Here is a 25,207-nt window from a genome sequence, read left to right as displayed (position 1 = left end):
TTGATTTGTAGTTTAATTTCATTGGATGTATAGATGTCGTGTGGGGGGGAGGCTCGAGAGCAGGTAGGACCCAGGCGCAGAGACGGGAGGCAAACGGGTTCAGGGCAAGTGGGTTTATTTAACTAACAAAAAGCGCTGCAGAGCAGGATGACAAAACTAAAAACAAAAACTTACTGTGGCATGGCAAGGGACATGGACGCCAGACAAGAAGACGTGATCAACATGAGCAGAAGTTAATGGACCAGCACAGGAGGAAGGGAGAGACAAGACTTATATACAGACAGGGCAGACAAGACACAGGTGAACACGATTAGGGCAGATGGGGACCAAAGGAAGTAAAACTCAAGAAACATGACAAGACAGGAAACCTTTCAAAATAAAACAGGAAACAGAACCAAACAAGACAAAACAAGAACTAAAGCGAAAAACAAGACAACAAACTGAAACCATGACAATAGAAAGGAAAAGAAGTTCAAACATTGATTATAAAAAAGGATATAAGAGATAAAAAAAAAGAAAAAGGAAAAGAAAAAAGATAAAATATTGATTTAATTGCATTTTGAATGAATAAAAAACAATGATTAATAGAATCAGAATCAGAATCAGAAATCAGAAAAAGTTTTATTGCCAGGTTCAGTAGAGCGCACTTTACAAAACGAGGAATTTGACTTGGTGTATAGTGCAATTAAGAATAAGTTAAAAATTAAGTTAACAACAACAACACACTATATACAGTAGAGTAAGGTGACTTAAAGTGGGAGCACAGATGGGCTGGGATGGTGGGGCCTGTAAGTGGCACCGACAGTCCTTTGGTGGGCGGGGGGGGAGGGGGGGTCACCTGGGGGAGTTGGGGTACTGTTCAGCAGGCTGACTGCAGTGGGGAAGAAGCTGTTTTTGTGGCGCGAGGTCCTGGTCCTGATGGACCGGAGCCTCTTGCCAGAAGGGAGGGGCCGAAAGAGATTATGTCCTGGATGAGAGGGGTTGGCTACAATCCTGGCTGCCCGCCTCCAGGTCCTGGAGATGTGCAGCTCCTGGAGAGACGGGAGGTGGCAGCCGATCACCTTCTCTGCTGAGTGGATGACGCGTTGCAGCTTGGCCTTGTCTCTGGCCGTGGCCGCAGCGAACCAGACTGTGATGGAGGACGTGAGGGTGGATTCGATGATGGCATCGTAGAAGTCTACCAGCATCTTTTCAGGGAGGTGAAACTTCTTCAGCTGCCTCAGGAAGTACATCCTCTGCTGGACCTTCTTAGTGATGGAGCTGATGTTCTGCTCCCACTTGAGGTCCTGGCTGATGATGGTTCCCAGGAAGCAGAAGGACTCCACAGAGGTCACCGGGGAGTCACAGAGGATGACAGGGGGGAGGGGGGCTGGGGCCTTCCTGAAGTCCACTGTCATCTCCACTGTCTTCAGAGCATTAAGCTCCAGGTTGTTAGCGCTGCACTATGACACCAGCCTGGCTATTTCACTCCTGTAGGCCGACTCATCTCCGTCAGAGATGAGGCCGATGAGTGTGGTGTCGTCAGCAAACTTCAGGAGTTTGACAGACAGGTGACCAGCTGTGCAGCTGTTTGTGTACAGGGAGAGTAACAGGGGTGAAAGGACACAGCCCTGGGGGGATCCGGTGCTTGTGGTCCGAGTATCTGAGACGAGCTTCCCCAGCCTCACATACTGCTGTCTGTCCGTCAGGAAGTCTGTGATCCACCTGCAGGTGGAGTCAGGCACATTCATCTTGGAGAGTTTTTAATACTAAAGATGTATGAAAGACATACCGAAAAATATGTCTTTCAGTGTTTAACTGGCTGTCTTTGGATTATGCATGCCTGAGTAATGGCCATTCTTACTCCTCATCTCTCTGTTCACTGCTTGCTAATTTACATAGCAGGGGTCCCAGCAGGAGGGGGCGGGGTTGTAACACGACTCCTTCAGCAGAGCCAGGCTGAGAGAGGCTTTGACATGTAAGATGTTAGATGTTAGAATGCTAGATGTTAGAATGACCAGTTCATTGTATATCTATGAAAATATTCAGGGAGCTATGGGACATGTTCAGCTATAGGTGTGTGAAAATTGGTGTCGATTGTTGAAACATAAGTTACCATAAAAAAATGTTTGTTTGGAGTCTAGACAGATTTAACACAGGTTTTTGGATGAAAAAGGATTTTTTATAAATCATCTGTTACACTTTTAAGTCTGAAAAAAATATGGAAGGCAGCAAACACAGATCTCTACCGTTTTTAATTTTTTTGTGCTGATATTTGAAAGATAAGTTATGCAAAAAAATAGGTGTTTGCAGTTTTGCCTAAAAAGACGTTTTCGGACCTTTTTGGATCAAATGTTGTCTAAAAGTTCACCTGTAACTTCAATCATTCTGAATTTTTTTAGGAAAACTAAACCACTTCAACTGTGATCTGCAAGGCAATGGTAAAACTATATTTTTTATGGAACAGCCTGCAGTGTTTCTTGTGGGGATCTTTTCTGCCAGGGCTTGCCGGCTTGGTCGGTGGTTGTTGCTGTTACCAATCCAGTTGATATGGTTCTCCATCTGTGTCTAAGTGATATAATCAGAATCAGAATCGTTTATTGTCATTGTACATGGGGATACAATGAAATTGCAGCAGCCTTGGAGTGAAGGAGTTACATAAAATAAAAATAAAAATAGAATAGAAAAAGAAATACTGTATTTACAACTCTTAACAAAAAATGAACAATATGGACAGAAACTGTTAAATATTAAATATTTGTGAATAAAATAGAAAGGAATTACATGAGTTGCTGTGAGCACAGCTTAATAAATATCAAGTTATTGCACAGTGACCCGGTTAGACAGTCAGGATATTGCACGCATTGTAGTAAAATTAGAGTGAGGTGTGGTTGGTGGACGTATGTGCATTCCGTATGATAATTGCCTATGGAAAAAAGATGTTTCTTAGTCTGTTTGTCCTGGTTCTGATGGACCTGTACCTCCTTCCAGAGGGCAGCAGTTCAAACAGAGGGAAAGCAGAATGGGTGGAGTTAGTGGTGATGCTAGTCACTCTGCTGATGCAGCGAGACTGGTAAATGTCCTTCAGTGAGGGGAGGGGGCAGCCGATGATCCTCTGCGCTGTCTTTACCACTCTCTGGAGACTCTGCCGTTCTGCTTCAGTGCAGTGGGAAAACCACACTGTGATGCCATAGGACAGAATGCTCTCAATGGTTGAGCGGTAGAACGTTACCAGCAGCTCCTGGCTGACGTCGTTCCTCCTAAGTTTTCTCAGGAAGTGCAGGCGTTGCTGGGCCTTCCTGATGACAGTCATGGTGTTGTTAGACCATGTGAGGTCAGCAGAGATGGTGGTGCCCAGGAGGGTGAAGCTGTGGACCCTCTCCACACAGTTTCCATCGATGTAGAGTGGGGGTGGATCTGTTCTGTTCTGCAAACTGGTGGGGGACGAAGATTGGAGGGAGGGAGTCTTTGATGTGTCCCAGGAGCAGCCGCTCCAGACACTTTGTGATTACAGCAGTGAGTGCAACTGGGCGGAAGTCCGTGAGGAAGGCTGTGGATGAGGACTTTTTGGGTATCGGGATGATAGTGGATGACTTCAGGCAAGCAGGGATGAAAGCCTGAGCTAGCGACAGGTTGAAGATTTTTGTGAAGACCTGGGAGAGTTGATCGGCGCAGGCCCGCAGAACCTTTCCGGGAACTCCATCAGGTCCCGCCGCTTTCCTGGGGTTTACCCTGCTGAACATCCGTGCCATCCGTGCCACGTCCATAAAGGCATTGTTTTTATATTTAGAGCTCTAAGCAACCAAACAGTTGTCTATATAAAAGAGCTTTTACAATTGTGCACTTTTAGCAGGCTGAAAAAATTATCTTTTTAAAATTGCCATTTCAAATTTGGGTTTTAAATTTTGTGTTCCATTTTTCTGTGCTTGTATTGGAAGGATTTGTTATTATTTTGTTTAAAAGTGCTACATATTGTATATACACATAATTTATTTAGAGAAATTTGCTATAGGTTGTGTTTTTTGGTTTTGTAGTTTAATTTCATTGGATTTATATTAAGGAAAAGAAGTTGCAGCATTGATTAAAAAAGGATAAAAGAGACATTTACTGTCTAAGTCTTATGTTACATCTGTAGAACTGTACTGAGAGTTGGGTTTTGTTTTGGAGCACATTCATATGTTTTGTTTGTAAAAAAAAAAAGATAAAATATTAAGTTAATTGCATTTTACATGACTAGAAAAGCAATGATTATTCATAAAAATCTATGAAAGACATACAAAACAAATGAAAAAGCAGTCTGCCCTCCCTCTTGTGTCTAAACTATTGTCACCTCACTTCTGGGTTAGTTAGCATATAAACAGGCAGCTGGTGTGTGTGTGGGGGGGGGGGGGGGGGGGGGTGAAATTTGACTCCAGCAACAGGAAAGATTGAGGAGCAGGCTGCAGCATGAGAAAAAGACTGAACCATGTAAGAGGAAATGACATCCTACAGTTGACCAGTTCATTTTATATCTGTAAAGAATATTCAAGAAGCATTTAGACATGTTCAACTATATGCGTGTTAAACTTGGTGTGGATATTTGAAGCATAAGTAATTTTAAAACACACTTGTTTGGAGTCCAGACGGAAAAAGCACAGGTTTTGGGATGAATCAGGATTTTTTTAAAATCATCTGTTTCACCTGGACTTCTGAAAAAAATATGGAAGGCAGCAAACACAGATCCCTACATTTAAAAAAATAAATGGTGTTGATATATGATGATTAAGTTATGAAAAAAAATAGGTGTTTGTAGTTTTGCCTAAAAAGACGTTTTCGGACCTTTTTGGATGAAATGTTCTCTAAAAGTTCACCTGTAACTTCAATCATTCTGAATTTTTTTAGGAAGCAGTAGCACATAAATGCCTATGAAAGTTGAATTCTTGGTGCTGATAACCTAAACAGAATTTATGCTAAAAATCTTTGTTCAGTCCAAAATTTCATTAAAAAAATCAAGTGATGAAGTTTCTCGTAGACCCTATAGTGTTACATATCAAAGCTGGAGGTTATTAAAGGCATCTAATTCTGAAATCTCAGCTTCCTGAGACAAACGGCTGATTTATAATAAATTTCTATTATTTGGGTGCACATAATCGACCACTTCCTGTTACGCAGGCACCGTCAGGTGTACACCCATGAAACTTTACATGATGAGAGAGGACCCTTCTGAGTATCTCCAGTTTTAATTTCATGCACATCGGACAAAGCAAAGAGAAAATACAGGGCAGAATGTGCCCAATGCAATAACTAGGTGGCGCTATAGAGCTCGTCCAAGATTGTCATATCCATGGGTTCAGAATAGAAGCTTCATCATATCCATTGAATTTCAGTGAGATTGGACAAGGAATGTGCACGTGAGAGCAACTTTTGTGTGCATAGCGAGATGCCCAACTTTGCCGCTCTGTCACGACCACACCCCCGCATTGAAAGTTATGGTTTTTTGTCAGAGTAAACTTCAATGGCTTTTCAACAGGTGGACGTCATTTTCAGGTGTGTCGGCTCATCCTACTCAGAGTAGTGATGCTCCAAGTAAAACATGTCATTTCCTCTTGCCAGCAGGTGGCGCTACACTTTTTCCAGGTTTTTTCACTGCAGATGTGTTCAGAGTCAGACTACAATCATGCACATCAATTTTGGATCAGATTGGATTATGCATGGCTGAGTAATGGCCATTTTTCTTTTCATGGCGTGTTTTCGAAACGACCTCCAATTTTGACGCGCCGCCATGGTCACAAACATCCATAAAAACTTAAAAGCTTTGCAATTTAACATCGGACATGTGTATAGTTTACAAAACCAAAGTTTGGAGTCATTACTCTCAAATCTCTAGGAGGAGTTCGTTCTAGAGCGAGGCCTGCGAATGACCAAAATACAGCAAAAATGACATATTGTCATCAAAATATCAGACTTCCTGTGCGACTGACAGCTTGGTCCCAAGAGACTTTTTTGTAGGTTTCTATCCGATGAACATGCCCTGTTAAAATCAGGTTTGTACTATAAAGCATATGGAGGTGCTCGCGAAAACAAATTTTGCAGGTGGCGCTATCGAGCCATTTTTGTTTACCTATGCCGTTCTCCTATAAAATATGAAATTTTTCGCGACTCCTGATGTGTATACAAAATTTGGTGAGTTTTGGGGTATGTTAAAGGCCTCAAAAAGGCGACGGAAAAGTCGGAAGAATAATAATAATAATAATAATAATAATAATAAACCTAACAGATACAATAGGGTCCTTGCACTCCGTGCTCGGGCCCTAATAATAATAATAATAATAATAAACATTCGAATTACAATAGGGTCCTTGCACTCCGTGCTCGGGCCCTAATTAGTACATAAGTTATTACAAGCATTAATAAGAACTAAACACGCGACCGTGGAAATGACTGGTGCGATGACCGAATTGCTTTGTGCTTTAAAAGAAAACAACAAGAGCCGGCTTCTTCCTGGGAACCGTTTTCTATGAGGGGCCGTATAAGACATTATTTATTCTGAACCATTCACATTCATACATTCTTGCTCTCACAGTCATATATACTCTCTTTCGCATACATATATTCTCACTTGCACATCCATATATTCTCTCTCTCGCATGCATATATATTCTCTTACGCATTCATATATTCTCACTTGCACATCCATATATTCTCTCTCTCTCGCATGCATATATATTACTTTACACATACATACATTCTCACTCTCATTGTCACTCTTAAAAAAGAATGTATGTATGTGAAAGACAAGTATATATGAACGTGTGAGGAAGAGTTTATATGTGTGTGTGAGAGAGGAGTATGCATGAAACGGAAGTTACTTTGCATGAAAAGGAAGGCACTTTGAATGAAAAGGAAGGCACTTTGAATGAAACGGAAGGCAGATGATTTCTCGTGCTCTGATTGGACGAGAGGCCGCCACCTCCCATTTTGAACACACTCTAAACCCTATCACTTGTACTGACTCATAACTATTAAGGTTACACAACTTAAATGTCATTTTGTAGTTGATTCAACTATAAAGTATTAAGCTCTATCAAGATTTTTTCAAATTTAACTTAACAGTGCTAAATATTTTAAAGCTTATTTGTATCTGGCACTCAAAAATTTTAAGATCCGTGAAGTAGCGTTATGACGTCATCACGTACTGGTGGGAGGGTCTTTCGTTTTCTCTACGTTAGCTCAGGTGGCCATGTTGGATTTGCCGAATGCGAGTATGCGACGTTTGAAATTGAAAGTCGAGCATTTTATTTTTCTGCAAAGCGTTGCGATTTCGTCCCGCTTCAAGACGCCCCAACCTCGGGTTTTTTTTTCATCCGCCTCATCGCTGATGGTGCCGTCTTGTCTTCAGCCCTGATTTAATTTGGTAAGTATCGTTCATGGTTTATGAATGAATGCTTTAAAAATGCTCTTATACTACCGTAAATGTGGTTTACTGTTGTTTAAACATATGTGTGTTATGATTGTTTTAGAGATTAATGTGGAAATGTATACATGATTAGTTACTTTGTCATAGCAGACGTATGGCGAGCCAAACCCAAAATGCATTTCTGCCCGTAAGTTACGACAGTGATGAGGTTTTTTTTTTTTCAGAGGTAGAAATGATCTGTTATGCTGCAATCACACTAAACATAATCCGCGTGTGAAATTCGCGTTGGAGGCCTCTGTCTGTGGCTAAAGTTTGCTGCTGGACATTTGTCCAAAAATGTCACTCAAAGCCTCTAACGGTTGTGTGGGAGGAGCTACCGCCAACAGTTTTAAGCCTGGTTGCTACATGGAAGCATTGGGTTTTGAATGCAGCTTTAAGCTTTTATAAATCACTGATCTCCGTTATAAAAAAGGTTTTTGTAAAAATAAATTAATCAACGTGCTCGTGTTGTGTTCAGGTACCGAACTACAGAGTGTTCAGTGTTTCACCTCCAGGTAGACGCCAAGGCCAGCGAGGTAACTTGTCTGTTATTTGTCTAGAGCTATTTTAAAAAAACAAAAAATGCAATAGGTTGTGTAGTGCAATAAATGTTTTTTGATCAGAATATAATTGAAACATTTTTTAACATTGAAAAATCTCTTTTGGACTTTTTCAGATACTGAACTTCAGAAAGTCACCATTTCACCAGAAAAGACCTGTCAATGGGTGAGTTTTATACTTATTTAATACATTCATCCTGAACTATTACCATTATTAGATTTATACGGCAGCATGGAAACATTTATGCACATTTTAACTAGCCAAAGGTCTAAATAGAGCTGAAATTATTTACAATTTAACTAAACATATTTAGATTGCAGGCTGAAGGTGGCACAATGGAATGGAGGTGCAAGTTGTGTTCTGTTACTTTGGCACTATGCAGTACTACATATAATACTGCAGTACTACATAGCCAATATTCCAAAGTGTTTCCACTGCCATGTATGTGGAGACACTTTGGAATATTGTCATGTCTTTATGACAGTATATTACAATAATAAAATGATGTTGCATTAGCACCATTCCATCATTTGAAACCATGAAAACTCATCTGTCAAGATCTGAAATGGATTTATGTAGAGTAGATGCAGTCAGAGGAAATTGTGCAGTTTTTACATGTTTGTGGAACTTAAAGCTGCCCTTTTCTGAGACTAAGTCCACCAAAACAGACAGGAACTGGCCAGCTTGGTTAGGATTTATGACCTCCAGGTGAATTTCTAATGTGCATAATTCAAAAACGGATAACAAATCATTTGTAAACAGCTGTAAGAAGCCACGGTGTAACTTGCCTTCAAATGACTTTGGGTCTTTGACCTGAAGTGGATCATGACATAAACACTGTATTGTCCTCTTACTAGAAATAGACATCTAGAAAAGGTATCATTTTATTATTTCTTAAAGTTCCTTAAGTAAATATTGGAAGTGTTTGCTCTGCATTTGCTTCAAAGGTAATGGATATTTCTTTTTATTCTTTTAGGACCAACGTGACGTGAACATGAGACGGGCACTTGTCCTCCTTGCACTTCCTGTTTATCTGCATGAAGATGCCTCCAACTTCTTCAAGACCTGTACAGTAAGTGCACACAACTCCCTGTAAATGGTTTTCACTAATCCTTTAATATTGATTGAGATTTTATTGAGTGACATAATAAATAGGGCAATTGTTTGTAGTTTGTAAACTGAGTGATATTTTTAAATGGTTTTAAAAATGAGATGGAAGATGAAAGGCGAACATCAAGGACTCCTGATTGGAAGGAGCGGGAACATTTTCGTTTACCTTTTCTGCTCCTGATCCATCATTATTTGAATAAAGAAAAATGAAGCTTTAGTCTTAAATTATTTTATAAATGTCCTCCTTCAGAAAAATGCTAAAGAACTTTTTAAAAACACAATTTTAATTGGAGTTGGTCCTTAAAACATCACAGCCAGTTGATTAAAAGCTAACAGAATGTTAGCATGAAAAGATTCCTATTGACAGATGGCAGGAATGTCAGTTTTGGACATTAGTGTGATGAATATCTTTGAGGGTCTGAACTCATCTGTGTTTTTTGTTTTGTATTTTCCAGAATACCAGACCTCACAGACACTGCTGTGGGTATCTTCTCAGTTGTCGTGGTGACGCTCCGGATGCTGCCGTCAGTGGTCCCACACATCTGGCTGACTAATCTCTTCTAACTCTTCGGGGACATCTATGCTCTGGACCTACAGCACCCCAAAAAACTTGAACTTGCCTTCATATTTATTCAGAATGCTGTCTTGAGCCTTGAGGACAGCAAACCACTGAAAGGACATTTATTGACGCTGAAGAATGTTTCGTTGAGTGAGTCTTCCAGAATGGACTATTTGTTGGTTTAAGTGTTATGTAACTAATGTGTTTTGTTGTGATCATTTGCTTTTTCTGCCGTAAAATACAAAACCAACTCTTTTTGTCAATATGTTGTGTGGCACTCTTATAATGCAGTTTTATTGCACTTATTGTTTCTTCATCCTCTTGATATTTGTGCTTTTTTTTAAAGAGCAATTAAAAAAAGTGTATTAAGCAATCATTATTGTGTGGCCTTCACGTTTGTTGGTTTTTATCAATGTTAGCCTTTAAAATGTAGTGGGGCAGTATCAATATCTCTGTTTAGAATACATTTTAAGCTGAAAAATTTTAAATATTTTCAATGCTACACATTTAATGAGTTAAAGAATTTATAAAGCATTTGAGTGAATTTTACATATTTTATGAGTTGAGTAATATAAAAATATAGTTAGTTAAAGCGTTTTTTAGTTGGAAAATATTAAAAACTTTAAGTAAATAATCTCTCTTTTAGAAGTTGAGGAATCTTAATATTTTTATATGAAATAATACAAATGTAAGCCAACTGACAATATGAATTTTAATAAATGTTAACTTAAAAGTTTTAATAATATAACTTAACTGTTGCGTAATCTGTTACAAAATAATTTTTAAGTTCAGTCAACTCGCTAGGGATTACAGTGCAGACGCTAACATGAACAAGCAAGAAATCCCAAATTAACAGACTTGTGTTGTGGAAAGGTATGTTTTTCAGCTAGCAGGAATAATCAAAGTATCTGTTCTCTGTTTCAAAATGAGATTGCCACAAAACCGTATGTTATCTCATACTGGAACAGCTTTGGATGTAGAATTCAGTGGGAAAAGGTTTGGACCCTGCCACAAAAGTATTTCATCACCAATAAAATCAGAGAAATTTCTTTCAAAATTCTTCACAAATTTTATCCAGTGAAACATTTCTTTACTAAGTTTAAAAAAGATCTGGACATAAACTGTTCATTCTGTCATTCCTCACCAGAAACTGTGCCTCATCTTTTTTGGTTTTGCTCTTTCACTCAACTATTTTGGAAAGATGTGATACATTTTATAAGAACTCATCTATGTGAAGATTATAGATTATTTTACGAGCATATTATTTTTGGATATTTTACACAAGAAAGACTTAATGCAGAAAAAATATATGTAGTTAATTTACTTATAATTATGGCTAAATACTTTATACACAAGTGTAAATATGCCAACAAAAAAAACGTGTTTTATGTTTTTCAGAAAGAAATGGTTTTGTATGTGAACAGTATTAAATCTTCCACTAACAAAAAAGCTGTCAGAACAGTTGAAACATGGTCTCTCCTGAAACTTTAACAGATTCCTTTGCCTTATTATTTTTGTTTTCTTTTTGCATAACCTGTTTTACATGGTTATCATTATGTTTTTTTGTTCATTCTCATGGCGAACGTGAAGATTGTATTTTGCACACAGTGGAGTTTTGTGTTTGGTATTTTGTATGTGCAAGATATTGTTAATAAAGTTTATTTTTTTTTAAAAACGAACCGGCAAGAAGTAGCCACGGGGGTCCTGCAGCCATCGGAACCTTAACAAATATTTCATCTCCACCTCACCGTTGCCTTTTTTAAGAAATGACAGCTGGTTTTCCCACATTTATATGTAGTTATGGATCGAAAACAAGAGGAATTTGTTTTAATGTAAATGCGTGTTCCAGCGTCTACAGGAAGTGTCGCCCATAATTCACGCAAAGGCTCATGGGGGCTAGGAATAAGGTGGATACGGATTTTCTGTTTCGGTGGCACTTCTATTACCATTATTGGTATTTGAGACATTCCTTTGTGTCTCTAGAGATGCAGACAGATTTGTGACCACTTGAGGTGAAGATAAAATATTTCTTAAGGTTCCGATGGCCTTCTTATTGGTTCGTGTTAGCGTCTGTTCAAAATGGGAGGTGGCGGCCTCTCGTCCAATCAGAGCACGAGAAATCATCTGCCTTCCGTTTCATTCAAAGTGCCTTCCTTTTCATTCAAAGTGCCTTCCTTTTCATGCAAAGTAACTTCCGTTTCATGCATACTCCTCTCTCACACACACATATAAACTCTTCCTCACACGTTCATATATACTTGTCTTTCACATACATACATTCTTTTTTAAGAGTGACAATGAGAGTGAGAATGTATGTATGTGTAAAGTAATATATATGCATGCGAGAGAGAGAATATATGGATGTGCAAGTGAGAATATATGAATGCGTAAGAGAATATATATGCATGCGAGAGAGAGAATATATGGATGTGCAAGTGAGAATATATGTATGCGAAAGAGAGTATATATGACTGTGAGAGCAAGAATGTATGAATGTGAGAGAGAGAATATATGGATGCGTAAGAGAATATATGTATGCGAAAGAGAGTATATATGACTGTGAGAGCAAGAATGTATGAATGTGAGAGAGAGAATATATGGATGCGTAAGAGAATATATGTATGCGAAAGAGAGTATATATGACTGTGAGAGCAAGAATGTATGAATGTGAATGGTTCAGAATAAATAATGTCTTATACGGCCCCTCATAGTTTTCAACTGTCCCTCACTCTTTCTTACTTCTTTTTCTCTTCAAGCCGCTCATAATCTGTCAAAACATGTTTTTGTGCTGAGCGGGTGGTAGAAGCAAAAGATTGTTACACGTGCAGCAGCACAAGGGTTGAACGCAACAGAGCGCCAGGTGCAACAAAAGACTAGAAGAGACAACATCAACAAAAAAACATAGAGATGAGTGACACTGGAAGAAGAAGCAAAATCTGGAACCATTTCACTTTAATTGATAATGTAAAAAGAGAATTTAGAGTCTGCAAGAAAACAATTCCATCTAGAAATAGATCCAGAACCAACCTGCACCTGAGAACTGAGTCTTCTAAACAGAGCAGATCATTACTGACTGAAGAAACCCGATCAGCTTCACAAAGATGAGACACTTGACGAAAAATCACATACAGTGGGTGGGCCTCAAAACAGACTCATGTCCGCATTCACGGCGCACTGTCTAGTGGGTCTAGATGACCCAACTCCCAATGTTAAAGTGCCTAGGATAGCACAAGGGTTACCAAATATACAATAGTGATCTGACACAGCCATGTCAACAACAGAGGACACACTACAGGACAGGCCATAGGTTATGACCAGGTCTAGAGTGCGCCCCCTGCTGTGGGTAGGCTGTGTGACATGCTGTGTGAAATCCATCCAGTGCAAAAGGTTAAGAAACTCCTTCGCATGAGCATCACTCTCTTTATCAACATGTAGGTTAAAATCACCAGTTATTAAAACTCTACTGTATTTGGAGTGTATGAATGAGAAAAATTCAGAAAAATCTTGAATATAACACGATGGAGGCTTTGGTGGTCTGTAAACAGTAACACAAAAATAGACGGGCTGTTAAAAGAAAATGCATGATGCTCAAATGAGGAGTTTAGCGTGATTGTTTTGGTCGGAAATGAGCCACAAGCAATCGATGCAGTGCCACCGCCAAAACTCCATGTTTGGTGTCAATTTGCTGCAGCTGGAGGCTCTTTTTTGACTCAGGGTATTTTATTTTGTAGATGTTGCTGTCTAAAATAATGTAATAAAAACATAAAATTATTATAACTCTATTATTGTAAATATTTCGTAGCCACATTTAAAAAAATAAAGGGCTAAATGGTCACAAACTCCTGAATCCAGTGTATTTTCTAAACAGTGACTTTGCGGCTCTCACTGGGTTATGGTCAGGGAGAAACTGGGCCTCATGGTTCTTTAGCGTGAAAGGTTGCAGACCCCTGGACTAGAGCCTGGAAGAAAAATGGAAAGTCACAGAACCCACATTGCCTAAAGTCCAGTGTGTTTGTTTTAGGTGTATGTAATCTGTTGGTGTTAAAAAAGTTAAGTGCAGATGTACCTCTGCACATTTATGATGTCTTTGTGTAGATGGGATGTTAAAGCCATAGCAATGCTTGTTTAAGGTGCTAATTCCAAACAGATTTAAAGATTGGAGTTTTTACTCCAATGTTTTAAGCAATAAAGTCAAGCGTTCTAAACGTGTTTATTTGCAGCTTTATGGTTCCTCATGGTGGAGGTGAAAATGTAAACAAAGAAAACAATGAATGGAAGTCAATGAGCCAGAAAATAGAACTCTGAGGGTGAAGTCAGCGGTGTGTAAAGCGCTACTGCTCCTTCTGCATGTCCCTCTGGGGGTGTTGCAGAACTGCAGCATCTCTGAGTACTTTTCATTCTTATTCACCTCATTTACTGCTGTGCTGGACTCATGTCCTTGTGAGTTTACCCAAAGGTAAGGTGCAGAAGGGAACCGTCTTGCAACTCATATCAATGGGGTTTGTAGAACGCCACTCATTTAACCCTTGTGCTGTCTTAGATGACCCCCCCCTTCCATTGACGTGTTCTCCCTACAATGACAAAGGTGGATAAAGGTGGAAAGATTTCATGTAATCCATGGACACCAGTGAAGATCAGAAATCATTGAAGAAAAAAGGTTCAGAGCACTGTCTAGTGGGTCTAGATGACCCAACAAGTGCCTAGGATAGCACAAGGGTTATGGCTACAAGCACCTGCGCTGGTTTTTGATGAGGTTTATATCTGTTATTTGATTTATTTTATTCTTTGCATTCCCAATAGAGGGCTTCTTTTTGATGAATTTAAGCAGAAATTCAAAAGCCTGACATATATGGAAGCGATTATGTAGCATAAATAAAAAGCAAAGTCAAAACCAGAAATGCTTTTTCATTTTCAAAATGAAAAAGCATTTTTTGACAAATTCACCGCAAAGCTGCAAATAAATGTGTAAATATGTGGGAATCAGTCTTTATTTTGTTCTGGACACCACTGGAAACACAAATTCATATGATGGTTTCTCAGATCGCCGCAGCATTTCCGCCTTCAGCGATCATCGGGAGCTTAGCGCTCCGCTGTGCGAAGGCAGCTGGCGGTCCGAAGAAAAAAGCTTGTCCGCGGTGCGTCAGGAGGAGGACCGCAGAAGGCGGACATGCAGCTACTTAGTCCTGAGAAGCTGTGGAAACTCATCAGAAGTTCACAACCATCACAAAACCCTCGTCTCTGCCGCTAACACAGTCTGCTCCTGGTGTGTGTGCGTCAGTCAGCAGCCGGACACACGGAGAAAGCAGTGATGTCATCGCCTCTGCTAATGCTTTTTCGAAATGAATATTGTGACAAGTTGCGCGGGGTGGATGTTAAAATGCAAATGCAATCCCCTCTTTGCATTTTCGTTTTAATTATGACACAGAATAAGCGGTTTTAAGTATAAAATGAAAAAGCATTTTGAAATATTGCTTTTTCTTTTTAATTTTGAGTCAAAAAATGCAGCTACATTTTGAAAATTAAAAAGCATTTCTGTTAATGCATTTTAATTGTCAAATTAGCCATTTCTAAATGAATTATGCTACACATTTACCAGGAACCTTTTTGAAAATGAAATGTCAAATACCATTTTATTTATCATTTTAATTAAGTGATATAAAAAGCTGGGTTGAAGTATAAAATGAAAAAGCATTTTGAAGTATTGCTTTTTCTTTTTAATTTTGAGTCAAAAAATGCAGCTACATTTTGAAAATTAAAAAGCATTTCTGTTAATGCATTTTAATTGTCAAATTAGCCATTTCTAAATGAATTATGCTACACATTTACCAGGAACCTTTTTGAAAATGAAATGTCAAATACCATTTTATTTATCATTTTAATTAAGTGATATAAAAAGCTGGGTTGAAGTATAAAATGAAAAAGCATTTTGAAGTATTGCTTTTTCTTTTTAATTTTGAGTCAAAAAATGCAGCTTCATTTTGAAAATTAAAAAGCATTTCTATTAATCCATTTTAAATGTCAAATCAAACATTTCTAAATGAATTATGCTACACATTTACCAGAGAACGTCTTGAAAATGAAATGTCAAATACCATTTTCATTTTCATTTTAATTAAGTGACAGAATAAGCTGTGTTGAGGAAGGAAATGAAAAAGCATTTTGGTGGATTGCTTTTTCATTATATTTTTGAGTAAAAAAAATGCTTTTTCATTTTGAAAATGTAAAAGCATTTCTGGTTTTGACTTTGCTTTTTATTTATGCTACATAATCGCTTCCATAGACATACACCGATCTGTCTGCAGTGCGTCTCTGTTGTGTTGACACAAATTAAATTGAAAGTTCATTAATTCATTGAAATGTTTACATCGCCTCTGTCGTGTCTGAATCTGACATTCTTCCCTAGCCCTTGTGCTATGCTAGGCACTTTAACATTGGGAGTTGGGTCATCTAGACCCATTAGACCAGTGCTTCTCAAATAGTGGTGGGGTGCGAAGCGATCCCAGGGGGGGCGCGCGGTGGTGGCGACCGGTCTTATGCACAGGTAATACGGCAATTGTCCGGTGCACAAATTTAACGTGGGGGCGGGTGTGACAGCGGCTCAGTGCTTGGAAAAAAATCTGGTCCACTATTGGGTTCCTATAGGCTCCGTGCACGAAAGTAAGGAGTTCTACTTCCGCCGCTTTGAGTGTGAGGCCGACCATTTCCGGCTTGCGACTTCTATAGCAGCGACACGGCAGATTTTGATTGCGAAAGATGGTATATTTCACCCGTTTTCTACAAGGTCTCCCGAAAATCGACGTGAACGACATCTACAGGATTGTCGACCAGTGCGTGGTTACATGGGCAAAATATCGTGTCTAAAATATATAGTGTCGAAAATACTGAAAGGAAATGTGTCCCGTTGTAAACAAACCTGTGCTGTCACATATTTATGCAGCAGCTCTGTAACATACGAGGCGATCTTCCAAACGTGCTTTTATTAATTTTATGAATATTATGAAGTGCCTGTTTGCTCATGATCATTTTATATTTAATCCTTGTGGTCAGTGCTTTTTTTGTGGAAGAAGAACAGAAGTGAAGAAGAACCCAGTGTTAGGAGAGGCTAACAACACGGGCTAACAACATTAGCCTTTTGATGGAGACAAAATCCAGGACAAACCATGTGGGAAACGCTGCAATCTGCATCCTGGCTGCACGTAAATGATCAGCCTTTATCTGTCGGGGCACAATTAGAAACACAATTCCATGTGTCGTGATTTTTTTGAACAGTTTCTAAGGACAGAGAGGCATTTCTGCTCTAAGCTCACACACACTGTGTGCTCTGCTCTGCCCTCGTGAGTCCGGCAGCTGCTAACCCAGATCAGGTCGGCTCGCAGTCCGAATTCTCACACATAACAAAACAACAAAACGCACACGTAACAAAGCACCCTCCCCTCAAACACATTAATAAATCCAGCTGCTCTGCTCAGAGAGGTTCACTCGGTCCACTGGCATCGGAGCCCGAACGCAGAGCTCGGATGCCGGGTCCAGACGTCAGTGGACACGCATCCCCCCCGCATCTCCCTCGTGAGGGGTGAAAGAGAGGGGAGACCCAGCGGGGCGAGAGCGGAGCGGCGCTTTACGCGGGGCGTCCGCAGAGCAGCTGATCGGTCCCATATGCGCTCCAAAGCTTTCTTTCAGCGAAACACCGTCTCTGCATGACGTAACCCAGAGCAGCAGCGACACACGATCGGAATGACCGTTTACATGAACAACGATCGGTATAACCCACCTATCTCGATTGGAAAGAAATTTTGATCCGAACGAATCTGACCGGGGCAAAGTATTCCGAACGGCGTGTTTACATGACGCATTTTCTTTCCGATTGCTGCAAATACGAAACACGACTCGTCTTGCTTGGGGTGAAGTCCTCCCGTCGTGTTCACCATCCAATCGGCTCTCACCGACACATATACTGGAAAGCTATGAAAGCTTATATTAGTACTGTTGTACTTTGACAAATTCGCACACGGGTACAAAACAATGTTGTGATGTCTTTGTCACGCGTTGAAACCATAAACGTCTTTTCTTTTACCCGAAATCCGCTCCTATTTACTCAAAACTAGCAACTCAACAAAACTCCCCACAACAATAACACGACCGACAGGAAGTTGTCGGCCTCACACTCGAAACACGGAAGTTAACCGGAAGTTCTATCGTGCACGTAGGCTATTGTCTCTTCTATCACAGAGTTTGTAATAGCCTGAAACCTTTGACTCCCCGTTCGTGCAGCTTCTCCTGTCTCCTGTCACACGCGGCTGCGTGAGAGAGAACAAAAGGGGAGGGGTAGTGTGGGCTCTGACTGCCGGGTGAAACGGAGTATGCGGAGCACTGCCCAACACCAGGATCATCTCGTGCCTTTAGATGACTCAGCTCATTCTAATGTCATTCTTTCTGAACTATTGTAGACATTTTGAAGACGTGTCTTTATTTTCCATACATGTTTTCTTTGTCTGCCTGTGGTTAAGTTGCTGTCAGACAGACAGAAAGACGGCATGTAATGCAGGAAAACAGCTGCACTTTATGAGATCAGAAATAAACTATCCATCATTTAGAAAAAAAATCAGCACAATTTTTTTATCTATTTCTTCAGACTAAAGACGTGCTTCTGTATTAATGTTTCAGATCAATTTAGATTTAATATTATTTATTGATTGAATTATTTTCTCAGCATCAAATGGTTCAGTTGATCAAAATGTTTCCGGTATCCCTTGTTCTATCCTAGGCACTTTAACGTTGGGAGTTGGGTCATTTAGACCCACTAGACAGTGCTCTGAACCTTTTTTCTTCAATGATTTGTCATCTTCACTGGTGTCCATGGATTACATGAAATCTTTCCACCTTTATCCACCTTTGTCATGGTAGGGAGAACAAGTCACTATAAGGGGGGGTCATCTAAGATAGCACAAGGGCTAGTCTGTAACACAATCTTTAACCTGGGGTTCTATTTTCAGTCTGTCAATGCATCAATTTAGCACCAAAACGGCAGAGTAACAGGAAATAGGTGCAGGTCTTAAGATAGGAACTTCTGTTATACTTTTAAAATTAGAATGTTTAAGATTTTATTTTATATTTAAGGCAACATGCCCACGCATACACACACATTAACACCACAGTTAACACCATCGTCCATTTTTTCTATGGAACATGAAAGTTTATTTTGGAAGTACAATGACATAACTTATGAATTTTGCAAGGACTCAGTGGGGAGGGAGAGGGCATGGTGACCACGGGTGAGAAAAACAGGGAGAACTATTGTGCTCTCTCCCGGCCCTTCCCCCATTCCCTTCTTGTTGCCCCGTTGCCCCCCTGCTCTGCTGAACCCTGACATACACTCATCTACCTCATCAGCAATAACTGCACCTTCACCAGTCCTCCAGGAACTAAACTACAGTCACTTTCTTATTTATTTTTTCTTCTCATCTTTACAGTCACGTTATTTTTTTCTACTATTTATAGTTTATGTGTTTTATTGTGTAATTTAAATTTGTTTCCCCGTTTAGACTAGAGTTGAAGAGAAATGGAATTTTTAATTTCAATGTATGTGGAAACATTTTAGAGATTGACAATAAAGTTACTTTGACTTTGACCTGACTACTCAACATAGGTGTGGCAGGACAAACCCCTCCTCCGGAAGCCAGAGAGGAGGGGGGGCAGACTGGAGACAATGTGAACTAACTGACTGTCATGAGACGGACTCCCCACATAATGTCATGGAGATGCACCGCAGACAGACCAGTGTAAATCTGCCATAAATGTTTAAGAATAAAATAAACAAGCACACTTGATAAAACAGAAATCCCAGTAGGTCAACAAGACCAAATCAGCTCAGAAGAGTTCTTCCTGCAGTGTGTCTGTAGACCTGTAGTGAAACTGGGATTGACAGCTGTTGTTTCCATGCGTCTAGTTTTCATGATGAAAACTGCATGTTTGTCTGCAGCAATGGGGGTGGTCGCAGTGGGACCTTCTGTGCCTGTAACATCCTCCTCGAGATGATCCAGTACCAGAATGTAGTGGACATCTTCTATGCTGTCAAAACTCTGCGGAACTGCAAACCCAACATGGTGGAGTCTCTGGTAAGAAAGCCTATGAAGAAATGAAATGTTTTTGAAGCATAAGTGTCTATGTTTTGACTTTTCATTGTGCTGTGTATCTGCAGGAGCAGTATCGATTTTGCTATGACCTCATCCAGGAGTATTTGGACTGCTTTGAAGGCAGATAGCAGCTAAACTGTATCCCGAGCACTGGAGATCTGATTTGAGACCACTCCTGACCTCCCTTCTTCTTGAATGCTTGGACCGTTGGACCTGTCTTTGAAGGAACTGTAATGCAAAGAAAAGAAAAAACTAAAAAAAAAATATGGTTCTGACTTTCAACCTTTAATGTACAGCTGTGATTTCCTCCTAGTCGGTGACGTTTATCTCTTGATATTTTTTATGTTTTCCTCTCGGACTATATGTCTTTTGTGCTAAAAGTTTGTTGTAGCAACAAAAAAAGTGGACCTGTCTGTTTGGAGGAAAGGTCACCAGGACTATTCTTTATCATTTTGCTGAAAGTGAAGTGAAGTGGAGTGTAATATTGGAACTGCAGTCGCATTAAGTGGACCTGAACCACACTGCAGTTGCAGCATGACCTAACAACCATACCATAAACTGCCTTATTGTCCGGCGTGAGGACAAAACTGTCCAGATCAACACATTAGTCCATGATTTTGTTGTCTAAAGACAGAAACAAGAAGTTCTTATCCACTTATCAGAATTGAGCAGCCCATTGTTCAGCAGTGGTGAGGCAGAAACTACAGTCACGCATCGAGTTGTATTTTGTGATAATGTTCATGGCGGATTACCACATGTGCAACAGGTGCGCTGCGGCAGCGGGCCACCAGTGGGACTGCCCATCTCATCATGGTCACAGTGCCAATACCACAGACTTGAATCCTTTCGCTTTGAAGTATGCACCGCTTCATCTTGGCGTGGCACTAGAAATGTATAGAGCGGAAGAAAAATGAACAGCAGGAAACGGTGCCGATGTGATAAAAAAAACCAACTTGTTTTGCTGATATGTCAAAGCAGGTTTTCAAACTGTCCTGCTTATTTTTAGTCCCAGGTACGCCGTAAAGTATCAGAGCTTAGCCTTTTAGATTTGATTGTTGGAGAGGGGGGCCTAGTTTGGACAGGGGCGAATAAAGGTGTTCTGTAAGTAAATATATATGTCATTTCAAGAGGCAATAACCTGGTTTAAGAGAAAAATCCCATAATTTAACAGAAAATCCCTGGTTTTTGAAAACTATTTATTATAAACATAGGAGGAGGAAACGTAGGAGGAACCTTTCTATTCAATTCTTTTTCAACTGGTTGGTGGTTGAATATCACAGGAGCTCTGCATCCTTCTTTCAGGTGGGAATTTCTGATCGGAATCAGAATTGGAATCGCCTCTAAAGAAAGTTCAGACACAATTTTTTTTCTTCCCAAAGATCACAAAGACCCCCCTCCCCCCAAACATATATTTCTACCCTTTAAAATCTGCTCCACTCCTCCATATCTCCTGAAGCTCCTTTAAGTGGAGGTTTTGAGCTGATGGAAACACTGGAGTACGTGCCCTGATAAACAAGGACAGGCAGCTTCCTGAAGGTGAAAAATAGCAGCTATAGGCACATTCTGCTGCGGGTTGGCAGCTCACAGTCAGACTTTGGTGGGAGAGCCAGAATGTGTGAGGGATGATTAGACAATGCAGCAACATCACCAGGCTCCCAAAAGACAAGCACGCAAATAAAGCAGCTTGTGTTTGGGTTTGCAACAGTGCAGTGATCTGACATCCTCTGGATTGCTGAAGGAAGTGCCAGGACACTCGAGAGAGGAACAAACATGTATATATGGATGTATAGAGTCATGTGAATACTTTGTGAATAATATACTATATGTTTGCCCAGAGTTAAGACGTACAGTAAGTAAAAACCGAATAACCATAAAGCTGAATGTGCAGAAAATGATCATTTCTGAGAGTTTTTATGTTTATTTGCTGTACTTGAACTCAGTCTCTTTAAGGGCCAATTCTATGCTCTGAGTTAAAGTTTCCGCTTTGCATTTCATCTAACTGATTTCAAAATCTGGACATGTGACTTACTTGATTCTCTGTTTGAGTGCGTTGTACCTTTTCCATTCCAAACTTTTTATTATCACTGCAGTTGCCAACAAAAGACCAAGTAACTCGTTTTTTCTCCGTGTATGAACCAACGATACATAACAACTGTGTTTCCGGACTTTGTGTTTGTGTGAAAAAGAGGCGCATTTGATGCGAGTCTGTGAGGAAAGCTGTACATCAGGGTCGGGAAGGGTTTCTTTTGAAGGTTAACGATTAACAATAAAAGTGCAAACGGAAAAAAAAGAGGTGTTGTCAAGCTGTCATTGAATATTCTGTCACAGCTGAAAAAGCTCCTTGTGGTTTTATGAGCAGTTTGTCAGCAGAGGCAGAGGCCTGACAACTGAACATAGACTTCCTGTCGATAAGCCAGCTGTGGTCCCTCAGGTCTTCAAGTGATCTTCCCTGTATTGAACCACGTCAATCATTCCATCCTGGCCCTCGGTCCAACGTTTATCTCAACTTATCTTCATCCCTTTCATCATACAACCCCCAACATCACTGCGCTCTTCTCCTTCTTCCATCCATGTTTTGCTACTTCGTCTCAGAGTAACATGACTCCACACCAGACTCCTATGTCACCAGCAGCTACCCTGTACAATGCGGCATTCCTGCAAACTAATCTAGGGACAAGTCAGATTAATTAGATGGCAAGAAACCAACTGAAGACAAAGTGGGCTGTTTTGATCTACATCCAGATTGTTTCTAGATTGGTTAGCTTTCAAAAACAAACAGTTTGGATAAAATACCTAGCCCTCATTCAGAAACTCCTCAAATGAGGTTTTTCCCTTCATTGTGTCAGAAAAATCAGAACAGAATGTTTTTTTTTTTTGATTTCTCATACCGGGGATAAGGATCTTCTTTAATAGAGGTTGGGCATGTACACAACCCCGTTTTATTTCTCTGAGATTTCCACCTGCAGACATCTATTATTAGATAATTCTTTTTCCAACTTGCTCAGTTACCAGCGGCGCTTTAAAAGGACAGGCTAATGGAGTCTTATCATTTAATTTAGATGGTTAATGGCAGTCATGGTCCGAGCAGAGCAGCTTATCTCTGCACCAAATTTAAAGAAGTTTTTTTTGTCTTAGTCCTCTATTAACAGATCTTTTTCCGCTTACTCTTAATGACTGTATTCTTTTATCAATGAAAAATAAAGCCAATCTACAAATACTGTATTTTCTGCACTATAAGTCACATTGAAAAGCCTTATTTTTTTGTAAAAAGAGTGTGCCTTATAATCTGGATTGTACAGTGGCTCAGAAGGGTAAAAACACATTAACTTACCACACAACACAACAACTCACAACACAATAACTCATAACACATTACCTCACAACACAACACATTAACTCACAACACAACACAATAACTCACAACACAACACATTAACTCACAACACAACACATTAAATCACAACACAACACAATTACTTTCCACACAAGACATTAACTCATAACACAACACATTAACACACAACACAATAACTCACAACACATTAACTTACCACACAACATATTGACTTACCACACAACACAATAACTCACAATAAAAAAATCACAACACAATTACTCACAACACATTAACTCACAACACAACATATTAACTCACAAAGCATTTCGAAACACATTAACTCTCAACTTATTAACTTACCACACAACACAATAACTCACAACACAATAACTCACAACACATTAACTCACAACACATTAACTTACCACAAAACATATAAACGTACCCCACAACACAACACATTAACTCACCACATGACACAATAACTCACAACACAAAACAATAACTCAAAACACAATACATCAACTTACAACACAACATATTAACTCACATCACAACATATTAACTCACAACACAATAGCTCACAACCCATTAACTCACAACACATTAACTCACAACACAACATATTAACTTACCACACAACACGATAATTCACAACACATTAACTCACAACACATTTACTCACAATGGAAGTGAAGCTGCAATGGAAGTGCCTTTATTCTGAAATTTCCACTGGTTCTGAGCGGCTATCTACCCAACAGAAAGTAACGTCACAGTGAGCTGTGGAGGGAGCACGTTTTTTCTATATAAGGCAATCGTACATTGGCCCAGAAGGGTCACAACACAACACATTAACTTTCCACAAAACACATTAACTCACAAAACTTTGACTGACAGCACGACACAATAACTGACAACACAACACATTGACTCACAACACTATACAATAACTCACAACACAACACAAAAGGTCACAACACAACAACTCACAACAAAAGACATTAACTCACATCACAACAAATTAACTGACAGCACAACACATTAACTCACAACACATTAACTCACAACACAATAACTCACAACCCATTAACTCACAATACAATAACTTACAACACAACACAATAACTCACAACACATTAACTCACAACACAACACAATATCTCATACTAACAACTCACATTACAACATATTAACTCACAATACAATAACTCCCAACACAACACATTAACTCACATCACAACATATTAACTCACAACACATTTACTCACAATGGAAGTAAAGCTGCAATGGAAGTGCCTTTATTCTGAAATTTCCACTGGTTCTGAGCGGCTATCTACCCAACAGAAAGTAACGTCACAGTGAGCTGTGGAGGGAGCACGTTTTATCTATATAAGGCAATCGTACATTGGCCCAGAAGGGTCACAACACAACACATTAACTTTCCACAAAACACAATAACTCACAACACTTTGACTGACAACACGACACAATAACTCACAACACATTGACTCACAACACGACGCAATAACTCACAACACAACACATTGACTCACAACACAACACAATAACTCACAACACAACACAATAACTCACAACACAAAACATTAACTCACAACACAATATCTCATAGTAACAACTCACATTACAACATATTAACTCACAATACAATAACTCACAACACATTAACTCACATCACAACACATTAACTCACAACACAACAACTCACAACACATTAACTCACATCACAACATGTTAACTCACATCACAACACATTAACTCACATCACAACATATTAACTCACAACACATTTACTGACAATGGAAGTGAAGCTGCAATGGAAGTGCTTTTATTCTGAAATTTCCACTGGTTCTGAGCGGCCAACTACCTAACAGTAAGTAACGTCACAGTGAGATGTGAAGGGAGCACGTTTTTTCTACATAAGGCAATCGTACATTGGCCCAGAAGGGTCACAACACAATAACTCACAAAACAAAACATTAACTCACAACACTATACAATAACTCACAACACAACACAATAAGTCACAACACAACACATTAACTCACAACACAACTCACAACACAAAAACTCAC

The 25,207-nt window shown here is 39.6% G+C and overlaps 1 protein-coding gene and 1 long non-coding RNA gene across 6 annotated transcripts in view; both read left to right on the top strand.

Moving 5' to 3' along the window:
- Positions 1–22,067, top strand: part of ptprub (protein tyrosine phosphatase receptor type Ub) — a 318,361-nt gene extending 296,294 nt beyond the window's left edge. For all 4 annotated transcript variants that reach the window (XM_078932872.1, XM_078932871.1, XM_078932870.1 and 1 more), the window contains 2 exons: positions 19,624–19,759; positions 19,843–22,067. In XM_078932872.1, coding sequence (XP_078788998.1) covers positions 19,624–19,759; positions 19,843–19,905 — 199 coding nt within the window. In that variant the 3' untranslated portion in view covers positions 19,906–22,067. The remainder of the gene's footprint in view (positions 1–19,623; positions 19,760–19,842) is intronic.
- On the top strand, positions 7,205–9,753 carry LOC144984467 (uncharacterized). Of its 2 annotated transcripts, XR_013648183.1 has the most exons (5): positions 7,205–7,372; positions 7,893–7,950; positions 8,091–8,140; positions 8,952–9,047; positions 9,541–9,753. It is a non-coding gene; the product is annotated as an uncharacterized LOC144984467 (long non-coding RNA). The 2 variants fall into 2 exon arrangements; XR_013648182.1 differs by lacking the exon at positions 7,205–7,372 and having other exon boundaries at positions 7,810–7,950.
- Positions 22,068–25,207: the final 3,140 nt, after the last annotated feature.

The sequence above is a fragment of the Oryzias latipes genome, chromosome 16 (assembly GCF_053564925.1).
Source record: "Oryzias latipes strain Hd-rR chromosome 16, Olatipes_Hd-rR_3.1".
NCBI classification, from domain to species: Eukaryota; Metazoa; Chordata; class Actinopteri; order Beloniformes; family Adrianichthyidae; genus Oryzias; species Oryzias latipes.
This window is presented reverse-complemented; position numbering and strand designations above follow the sequence as displayed.